We start from the raw sequence: 11443 nt of genomic DNA, 5'->3' as shown, positions 1-11443 counted from the left end.
CTAAAACTAAAGCAGATTTTCCATCTATCTTCTCCTTCAGAATCCTGCATTTCCAGTTGTAACATTTGTTTCATAGTAATGGACTGTTCTGTGTCTTAGTTCAGTTTCTTTCTTGGTCCTTCACACTGGATTCCTAAATTAAGCTCTTTAGAAAGATTATTCATGCCTTGTTTATCAGTAAATCTCCATAAATGCAACAATTGTCTCAGATACTCAAGGAATAATTATTTAAATGTATTCCTCAATATATTAATATACGCATAAAGTGAGATTCAGGGCTTCCCTGGTGGCTCAGGCGGTAAAGAATCTTCCTGCATTGTGGAAGACTCGGGTTCGATCCCTGGGTTGGGAAAATCCCCTGGAGAAGGGAAAGGCTACCCACTCCAGTATTCTCGGCTGGAGAATTCCATGGACAGAGGAGCCTGATGGGGGGTCCATGGGGTCACAAGGAGTCTGACACAACTGAGTGACTAACACACTCAGAGAGAGATTCAAAGCTAAGAAAGAGAATGTCTCTTATTTCCCAAGGAAATTTCCCATCTTCACATCCAGAAATCCTAAGGAAACTCTTTCATGGCATCCATACAAAGGTTCCCCATCTTTTTCCTAGTTGTGCTCTATTTGGGCTCATGGTCCTTGAAGCCCCCTCTGCCACAGATCAAAATTACAATGAACAGGAAGTCCTCCCAAGAGTTGCTCTTCACAGGTTTGGAGCATGAAACACCTTGTAAAAATGTGATTTACTACTTCTCCTGCCTGATCTAGCATCCAACAGAAAACTTGTTGACTGTTTAATCAGCTCAGCAATTCTCTCTTTCTTACCATGAACTTAGGAATTTAGATGTTCCCAGGCTCTACACAAGGCAACTTTCTTTGCCTCTATGTTGTAGCCTCCCCGTCTCTCTTTCCTTAGCTGATACACTCTGAGAGAATTTCTTAAAGTGGTATACAAATGGTTGATATTTGATTCTGATTTAAATTTTGTGTGTGTTTGTTTGTTTGTTTTTCTGTATGTCTGATCAAAATAAGAGGAGACATGCTGATAGCAGATAGTGTTGGTGGTGATTTAAAATAGAAACTAGTCTATATATTTAGAATATGTGTAAGGAAATGGCAACCCACTCCACTACTCTTGCCTAGAAAATTCCATGGATGAAGGAGCCTGGCGGGCTATAGTCCATGGGATTGCAAAGAGTCGGACACAACTGAGCGATTTCACGATTTCACATGAAGATGTAGAGAATAGGGGTGAAAATAACCTCTTTGTACAGTCCTGGAGTCATCATAGCCCTGTGCCAACTCATGTTCTTGCTCAGACAACAAAGAGTGACCTGACTGCCATAAAATAAACAAATAACCCTGGTAGGGTTAGACACATCAGACACCACTGTAACCTACTGCACTTCCCAGTGTTCCCAGTTCATATTATGGTCCTGGTTATTTTAGTTTCTGGTTGTCCAGGATCTAGGCATCTTTTGGCTTCCATATTTCTTGAATCTTGATGGAAGACAGCACTTTTTACAGATATGGTATCTGATAAATAGTTTTTCTAACAATAAACTAAAAGTATTTCCCTTGTAGCTCAGGTAAAGAATCTGCCTGCAATGCAGGACACCCAGGTTTGATCCCTGGTTCTGAAAAATCCCCTGGAGAAGGAAATGGCAACCCACTCCAGTATTCTTGCCTGGGAAATCCCACAGACAGAGGAGCCTGGTGGGCTATAGTCCATGGTGTCACAAAGAGCTGGACATAATTGAGTGACTAAACAACAAAACTAAAAAGTTGAAAAATAGACAAAAATATAAGATATTTAAGAATAAATTTAACAAAAGATGAACAAGTTTTCTGTGACTATGTCATTGAAACAAAATATACAGGCATAAGTAAGTAGAGAGAAATATTTTCTTAATGATTAAGAAGATTAAATATTTTATTTAATGTGTCAATTTATTCAAAATTAACCTGCAAATCTATCTACTTCTAAGAGAAATTCCAACTGATCATCCTGTAGAACTTGATAGGTGATCTTGAAATTCATAAGACAGTGAAAATAGCCAAAGATAACCACAACAATTTAAAAATAAACTGTGAATGAGAGCAACCCCTAACAGACTCAGAGAGTTTTTGCAAAGCTATAGCATGTTGTAGTGTAGTGCTTGTGCGGAATTAAATACATAAACAGAATAAGAAATGAATCACCAGTCTAGGTTCGATCAGGAATCAGGATGCTTGGGGCTGGTGCACTGGGATGACCCAGAGAGATGGTATGGGGAGGGAGGTGGGTGGGAGGTTCAGGATTGGGAACATGTGTACACCCATAGCAGATTCATGCTGATGTATAGCAAAACAAAAACAATATTCTAAAGTAAAAAAATAATAATAATAAAATAAAATATGAAAAAAAGAAAATAATAAAAAGGCACAGACTCATAATAATATTTAAAAGAAGTAATATTGAAATAGTTGAAAAAGATTGGCTTATTCAAGAAATAGTGCTAACCTAATTGGTTATCCATACGGAAAATAAATATCTTCCCTTGTGGCCCAGCTGGTAAAGAATCTGCCTGCAATGTGGAAGACTTGGGTTCAATCCCTGGGTTGGGAAGATCCTCTGGAAAAGGGAAAGGCTAGCCACTCTAGTATTCTGGCCTGGAGTCCATGGAGTCACAAAGAGTCAAACATGGCTGAGCGACTTCCACTTTTATTTTTTAATGGAAAATAAAATTTTATCATTATTATTGAGTAAAAAAAAAAAAACCACATTCAATTAAAGACGTGAATGTTGAAAAGAAAACCTGAAAATGTTTAAAGGAAATACAGAAGAATGAAGAGACACATGGACAAATAGGTAGATAGATAGACAGACAGATAAATAGGTAGTTATACTACTGTAAGACAGAAATACCAAAAAAACAGAGACAATGATAGCCACAGACTAAAAGATGACATTTATAATATATATCTATGAGTAACTGTGATTTAATATCCAGAACTTCTAGAGTGGCTGTTAAGTTAATAAAAATTAAAAAAAAAAAAAAAGAAAATCCAAATGAGATTGAACGATGCTGAAATGAGGAAAATAATGTGCCAACAGAAATATGAAAACCCTTTTATCTTCACTATAAAATTTGAAAACAAAATAAATAACAAAGAGATACCATATTTTACCAATAAAAATAGCAAAAAATGGTAAAAGCCTGATAATACCAAGTTTTGGTGCAGTTGTGAAGTAATGATTCATAATTTATGGTCAGTGTAGATTAGTGTAATCTATGCAGATCTATTTGAGAATATCTATTAGAGGTGAAAGATGCACCTGCTTTATGATATAGCTACTGACTTTTATCTAAATGTTCTTACCTCTTGTGCAAGGAAATATGTACAAGAATGTTACTGCTGCTCCATTTTTAAACAATGAAAATAACCTAACTGTCCATCAATAAAAGAAAAAACAGGTGAAAGTAAATAGACTAATAAATTAATATATACTAATATACACTATTAAAACCAATGAACTTTAGCAAAATGATAAACATGACTAAATCATAATGCAAATACATATTTACATTATAACTTTTATAGAGTATTTTAAGTATGCAATGCCATGTCTCTGATGTGTTTGTGTGTGTATATGTGCATTAAGGTATTAAAAACCATGTTGAAAATGATAAATAGGAACTCTGGACAGCTCCTCTTAGGGAAAAAGGGAAGCAAACTGAAGTGAAAAATGTTACATGAATGGTGTGAATTCTGTCTGGAAAAAAATCTGAGGCAAATAGGCAAAATGTTGAAACATTAACATTCAGTCAAGTGATCATTATATCATCCTCTTTATTTTACAACTGAAGCCTTTTCTTCTAAAATAAATGTTCAAAGTGAAAAAAAAAAAAACAGATTCTAAAACTGGATGTGAAAGTGTTTGTGTTTGTGTGCTATCTTGTGTGTCCGGTGGTGAGGGTAGGAAGGAATGTTTGAATCTCAGAGCCCAGAGACAGGTTCCACTCAACTTTATTTGAAATTCACAGGGTAGAGCATACTTTTGAATAGCAACACTGAGATTCAGAATGCTCTTTACCATATTGAGTGGAAATTTACTGTATAAATCCTATGAGTATAATGAAGTATAAAGAAAATAGGATTCAGATTGAGATTAGAGTTGGAGTACCATTTCTGCCACTTACTAGCAAATAGGCCACTAACATCTAAATTTCCTTATTTTCAAAATTAGGAAATCCATATAGATAATAACATATTTGAAAAGGTTTACCTTACTGGAATTTAAAATGCAAATATATTAACATCTTGTTAATAATCAAATACTGAAAAAATAGTTAATGATCAAGATCTGTGCTGACCAGTATGTCGTGAAAGAGGGATTTTCATACACTGATGTGAAATCATAATCTGATTTGTTTTCTGTAGAGAGCAAAATACATCAAAAGACTTAAAAATATTCATACACTGTGTCTCAGAAATACCACACTTGGAATTCTATTTTAATCAAGTAATTGTAAATGGAAAAGAAAGGTTTTAGGATGCAAGCTCTTTATGGACAAATATTTGTTATCCTGTTTTGTCACAGAGTTAACTTCAATATCTACCTTAAGGCTCAATAAATATTGTTGAAATAACAGATATATTAATATTACAAGTTAGTTGTATTATTATTCATAATAATAAAAAACTATAAGCAGTCCAGATATCTAGGAAGAATATTATATAGATTTTAGCATTTTCATTTGATAAATTATTGTTGCTTTTAAAAATAATATTTAAATACTTAGAAAACCATTTTCAACACTAATATTAAGTGAAAAAATTAAAAATATCTATTTAAAAACACCTGCTGGATAAAAGCTTTAAAATATACCCATAGAAAAACATATTATATATAACTTATTGTTGTGCATTTCTCCATCTTTGCATTACTCAAGTTTTCCAAAGAACACATTCAGTTTTGTAACCTAAAGAGGGTTTTCTGCAGCAGATGTCTGGAGCTAAAGCCTAGAGACTGAATCCTATAAATTTAGGGCTCTCCAGCCTCAGGTGAGCCCGTGGAAGGAGCGAAGAATGAAGGCAAGGGAGAGGAGAGTCATGACGACTTCTGCCCATGGGCCTCCAGCCCTGGGGAATCTTTGTTTGTCCTCAGCTTCTCCCAGGTGGAGCCCTAGTGTTCCACATGCACCGAAGTTGAGGAGGATAAATTCTTCCATGAGAGACCCAGCCTGATGCCCCTCAGTGACACTGGTGCCATCCTGCCTACCCTCATCCTTTTTCAGTACTGATGACCTGGCTTCTCTTTTTAAAAGTTAGCAGCTGCTGGTGAGTCTCCACTGCTGTTCTGTGCCAGGGTCTCAGGGGTGGGTATTAGGGGGTCATGGGAGAGGAAAGGGAGAAACTACAAGGAGAAGGGAATGTATAGATTTCCAAGAAAGCAATGATCCTGAAAGGAGGTAGTCTGAGTTCTGACTCTTCTCCTAACACTTAAAAGACTTTAGACAGGTATATTCTCTATCTTGGACCTTGCTTAATTTTTCAAATGCAAAATGAAGTCTTGGAATCCAGGCTCGCACAGCTCTTTCACTTCTGATACTCAGTGTGTTTGGACAGACCCAGAGCCAGAGAGGGGATCAGGACTTGTTCCCCCTAGAGAAGTGGGGGTGACAATCTGCACTATCATATTACTTGGACTGGAGAGAGGGCTGCCTCTCTCCTCCTGACCATGGTCTTCATGGCCAGGCCAGTTCCTTCCTGGCTCCTGTCTGGAATTAGCCTCCAAATGCCTCCAGGATGTCACAAGCCCTTTAGTCTCCACAGACACCTCTCTAGTGAGCTGGCTGGTACATATAGCCTTCCCTTTTCCTCTCATCCATCAAATTGCCATTTATTTAACAACACACATATTAAGTGCATTTTATGTCCCAGATCAGTTAAAGCAGAGATGGTCCTGCCTCAGCCTTTATGAATTGGTAGAGACACCCCCTGTGACTTCCCCAGCACTTGGGATCCACCCTCTCTCTTTCATAGTCCTCTGCTACCCCAGTCATAAGAGGTATGTTGACAGGAGTTTGACAACTGTGGGAAGGTTCTTCCTTGTTCAAAGGTGAGATGTCTGATCTATGTCCTTGTGCTTAGGCATGGCTCTATCTGCATCTTCTCCTACACATAAGGAGCAGCAGTCTCCACCACTAATTTATTTTTTAAAATAGAATATATGGAGTTGAAACATGAATATTTAGAACATACAGATGAAGTAGAGATCTAATTGCTCACTTCATAGTGAATATCACTGTTTTCATGAATTTCCTCTTTAGGTCTCTCCTACATCTCTTTTGTTGTGAATATTTAAAACAGATTACTGTGAGCCATGACTATGTAATGACAAATGGACTCTGTGGGTGTCATAACATAGAGAACAATCTTTCATTTCTAGGGGAAACTCATTGGACCTTCCTTTCCAGGAAGAACAATCCCAGCCCTATCATGGTCTGTGTATAAAATTTTCATTTCCCCCAGATCTTCAGCCTTATTTTAAAGTCTGTGAAAACAAGACCCAACCCCAGACTCTAGACACAGATAATCAGGACAAGAGGTAAGCACTGGCTTAGTTTTTCACATAAAAACAAAGTGGTGTCCCCTTGTGTTAGACACTGCAGTGGGCCCCAGTGGTCTGGCTGAATTTTTTTTTTAAAGTGGGTAAAAATCAGGTTATAAAAAGACACACATATATAGGGACTGTATTCTATGCTATGCTACACTAAGTTGCTTCATTAGTATCCGACTCTTTGCAACCCCATATACTGTAGCCTGCCAGGTTCCTCTGTCCATGGGTTTTCCCAGGTTAGAATACTGGAGTGGGTTGCCATTTCCTTCCCCAGGGGATATTCCCATTCCAGGAACTGAACCTGCATCTGCATTGACAGGAAGATTCTTCACCACTGAGCCACCTGGAAAGCCCTTATAAACTAATAAATATATATATATAATGTATAAGATGTATATCTACGCATTTACAACTTTAATGGTGCTATAGCAAAGGAACTATGTGCATACAGAGAGGGATTTGCCTAAAGCCTACATGTGAAAGTCAAGAGACATTTGTCAGAGAAATGATATCTGTACTGTCTTAAAGGATCAGCAAATATTCACTGGTCAAAAAAACAAGGTGCTTTCTGTTAGGAAAGCAAAATATAAAGTAATATAAAGATTAGAAACAAAACAAAAAACACATATGGGGAATGGTAAAAAAAAAAAAAAAGGAAATGGGCTTATTAACTGTGGGAGATAAAAGATAAATTTGGAAAGATGCCAAAGGATGAAAGGACTAGACAATGATGGAATATTATTAACACATCCTATTAGGACTGCTCACTTTGGAATTAGATAGTGTAGTGATTAAGAACACACTTAAAAACACTGACTGGTTCCACTTTGAACTTACAAAATTCAAATATTCTTTTGTCACTGCCTGGAATCCTACTATATTGCTCTTGAACACCTAATTTCTCTCTTCCTATTTTTTTCCTCTTTATCTTATGAAGATATGAATGTACTTTTCCTCCCTAAGAACTGCTTTATTGATACTGTGCAGCTGTCCACTCAGGTGGTCCTGTGGAAAATAATTGAGAACTGTGATTGTTCAGGATCAGAAGCAGACATGCTCACAGCAGAGGGAAGTAGCAATATTGACAAGGTCATAGTCCTTCTGGAGTAGGCAGGGATGATTTTATTCCCAAGTATTCTTGCCTGGAAAAATCCCATGGACAGAGAAGCCTGATGGGCTCCAGTCTATGGGGTCACAAGAGTCAGACACGACTTAGTGACTAAACCACCATCACCACTCTGAAACTGTTCTTCTCAAGGTCAGCTGTAACTTTCACATTGCTCAATCCTTTAGTCAGTTCTCAGTCCTTATAACCCTGACCCCTTGGCAACATCATATATAATTAATCCCTCTTAAAACTGATACAAGATCACATTCTTCTGATTTTATTCTGACTAGCATTTTCCCCACATTCTCTTTCAATGCAGTCTTTTCTTCTCCAACTCTAAATATCAGATTTGTACAGTCGATACTGGAAACTTCTCCCTACACGAATATTTTAGATTTCTGTTTCCTGCCTATATACTAATACCTCTCAAACATGTATCTCTTCTTCAACTTATTTCTGAAGTCCACATTTCTATTACCCGCATTTCTCATTTCTACTAATGAGTCAATGAAAATGAATAGATGAAAACCCTGTTGGGGGATGTGACTATAATTAAAATTTTCAGCATGCTTTTGAAATAACAGTGAAACACCTAGATGCAGATGCTCAGCCTACTGCTGGACATATAAAAGAAGAAGAGAATTATAGTTTTGTATTTGACATTCATCAGCTTAAGTATGATAAACAATTATGGGAATGATGATGTATGAGAAAGAATAATAGAGTAAGGCCAGAAAATTTCCAAGGATAAAAGCAGGCATATTTCAGCATAGTACTCATTGGAAAAGACTCTGATGCTGGGAGGAATTGGGGGCAGGAGGAAAAGGGGATGATGGAGGATGAGATGGCTGGATGGCATCACAGACGTGATGGACATGAGTCTGAGTGAACTCCAGGAGTTGGTGATGGACAGGGAGGCCTGGTGTGCTGCAATTCATGGGGTCGCAAAGAGTCAGACACAACTGAGCGACTGAAATGAACTGAACTGAAATAAAGAGAAGTCAGGAAAGAAGACTAAGAAATATAAATGTAGAGAAATCTGCTATATTCAAAGAAAGTTTTAATCAGATAGTTTGGTATTATAAGTGATAACAGTGAAGTAGAGGATATCAAAGCTAATGATGGTCATTATCTGTTTATGATGGTGTGTTTGTGAAACTGAAGAATTAATAACCAGAACTTCCATTTATTTTCAGCTCAGCCCCTGAAGAATGACAGCCCAATATCCCCTCCATCCTCACATCGTGCTCCTGTCCAACCTCACGCAGTTCAGTCCCATGCTCTACCTCACTGGCTTTCCTGGATTGGAAACCGTCGAGCACTGGATCTTCATCTTCTTTTTTCTGATGTACCTCGTGGCCATCTCGGGCAACTGCTTCATCCTGATCATTGTTAAGACCAACCCTCGCTTGCACACACCCATGTACTATCTACTCTCCTTTCTGGCCTTCACTGACCTGGGCCTGTCAGTGTCCACCTTGCCCACTACTATGGGAATCTTTTGGTTCAAGTCCCATGGCATCTACTTTGGAGCCTGCCAAGTCCAGATGTTCTGTATCCACTCCTTTTCCTTCATGGAGTCCTCAGTGCTCCTTGTCATGTCCTTTGATCGGTTTGTGGCCATCTGTTATCCCCTGAGGTACTCAGTCATTATCACTGGCCAAAGAGTGGTCAGGGTAGGCCTCATTGTCATTTTGCGGGGCCCTGTGGCCCTCATTCCCATTGTTCTCCTCCTGAAGGCTTTCCCTTACTGTGGGTCTAGAGTCCTCTCCCACTCTTTCTGCCTGCACCAGGAGGTGATACACTTGGCCTGCACAGACACCACCCTCAACAACCTGTACGGGCTGTCATTGGTGGTCTTTACTGTGATGCTGGATCTGGTGCTCATTGCACTGTCTTACGGGGCCATCCTGCACACAGTGGCAAGACTGGCCTCCAAAGAGGAGCAGCTTCGAGCCTTTCAAACATGCACCTCACACCTCTGTGCTGTGCTGGTATTCTTTGTGCCCATGATGGGGCTGTCCTTGGTTCACCGCTTTGGGAAGAATGCACCACCTGCTGTCCACCTTCTGATGGCCAATGTCTACCTCTTTGTGCCTCCCATGCTTAATCCAATCATATACAGTATTAAGACCAAGGAGATTCGCCGTGTCATCAGCAAGCTCCTGGGTTAAAAATTCCACTGAGTGCCCAGAAGAAAGTTCCAAATCAGGCCAAAGATTGAAAGTATTTAGTACCTGTTACTACCAAAATCACTGCAGATGGTGATTGCAGCCATGAAATAAAAGACACTTACTCCTTGGAAGAAAAGTTATGACCAACCTAGATAATACATTCAAAAGCAGAGACGTTACTTTGCCAACTAAGGTCCGTCTAGTCAAGGCTATGGTTTTTCTAGTGGTCATGTATGGATGTGAGCGTTGGACTGTGAAGAAGGCTGAGTGCCAAAGAACTGATACTTTTGAACTGTGGTGTTGGAGAAGACTCCAGAGAGTCCCTTGGACTGCAAGGAGATCCAACCAATCCATTCTGAAGGAGATCAGCCCTGGGGTTTCTTTGGAAGTGATGATGCTAAAGCTGAAACTCCAGTACTTTGGCCACCTCATGAGAAGAGCTGACTCATTGGAAAAGACTCTGATGCTGGGAGGGATTGGGGCAGGAGGAGAAGGGGGATGACAGAGGATGAGATGGCTGGATGGCATCACCGACTTGATGGACGTGAGTCTGAGTGAACTCCAGGAGTTGGTGATGGACAGGCAGGCCTGGCGTGCTGCAATTCATGGGGTCACAAAGAGGCGGACACGACTGAGTGACTGAACTGAACTGAACTGATCTGAACTGATTACACCCTTTGTTTTCCCAGGCTTTTTTCTACTGCCCTAAATAAAATATGGGTGAATTTCTTTCTTGAGTTATGAGTTGGTGATGCTGACCTTCTCTTGCTTGAATTATAATGCCTTCTCTATATAAGACTTAGATATTTCGGTAGCAGCAAAAACTGCCCAGAGGAAGGTTGCTATCAAAGTGTAAAAACTAAAGTGAAAGTAAGCAAATACTGAAGAAGAGTAATCAACAAATAAGCGCATAGAACAGAACTTATGAGAGAACAGGTAAGTATCAGTTGTTTAAATTCACTTCACAAAATGTACCTTCTTCCATGGCTCCTTGGGACTGCCTCCTTTCTCGGCTGGCCAATCCTTCCCTTAAATTTCTATCCTACATAACCCATATCCTTTGGACTCTTGAGTCACATTGGAAGAATCAGAACTCCTGCACTCTTTTCTAATTTAATTTCTCCAAATGTTTCTGATGATGTACTTTCTTCCAGCCTTATTCATTTAGTAGACACCCTGGACCCCACCCCTGGCTCTTATCATTTCTGATTTTATCTTTCATATGGATTTACTGACATTGACTGAAGTCATTGTTTGCTTCTGGGTATTCTAATCGTGAGATCTCCACAATGACCTGAAATGCAACAAAGCTCTAATAAAGGAAACTACCACAAATACATCTAAAGTCATGCTCCTGTTGCTTATGATATTGTGAACCTAAAAATGGCAGAGATTTCCCCTACTGTTGACTAAACAAAATTCATGTTGGAGTCTCAGCATTGAGGTTGCTTCCTCATGGACATTTTTCAAGGCAGACCTTCTGCAAACAGATTCCACTCTGAACTTCAATTGAAATCCACACTGTAGGCCACACTATTGAAGAGCAGCTCTAAGACT

The 11443-nt window shown here is 39.0% G+C and overlaps 1 protein-coding gene across 1 annotated transcript; it reads left to right on the top strand.

The window, feature by feature from the left end:
• Positions 1-366: 366 nt before the first annotated feature.
• On the top strand, positions 367-10615 carry LOC114118271 (olfactory receptor 51M1-like). Its single transcript, XM_027979026.3, has 2 exons — positions 367-5322; positions 8909-10615. The coding sequence occupies exon 2, from the start codon at positions 8924-8926 to the stop codon at positions 9884-9886; it is 963 nt and encodes a 320-aa protein (XP_027834827.1). The 5' UTR covers positions 367-5322; positions 8909-8923; the 3' UTR covers positions 9887-10615.
• Positions 10616-11443: the final 828 nt, after the last annotated feature.

Source organism: Ovis aries, chromosome 15 (assembly GCF_016772045.2).
Source record: "Ovis aries strain OAR_USU_Benz2616 breed Rambouillet chromosome 15, ARS-UI_Ramb_v3.0, whole genome shotgun sequence".
NCBI lineage: Eukaryota > Metazoa > Chordata > Mammalia > Artiodactyla > Bovidae > Ovis > Ovis aries.
This window is presented reverse-complemented; position numbering and strand designations above follow the sequence as displayed.

Bases quoted from the DNA above. Each gene is read 5' to 3' on its own strand.
- LOC114118271 (XM_027979026.3), top strand. From the start codon at position 8,924: ATGACAGCCCAATATCCCCTCCATCCTCACATCGTGCTCCTGTCCAAC.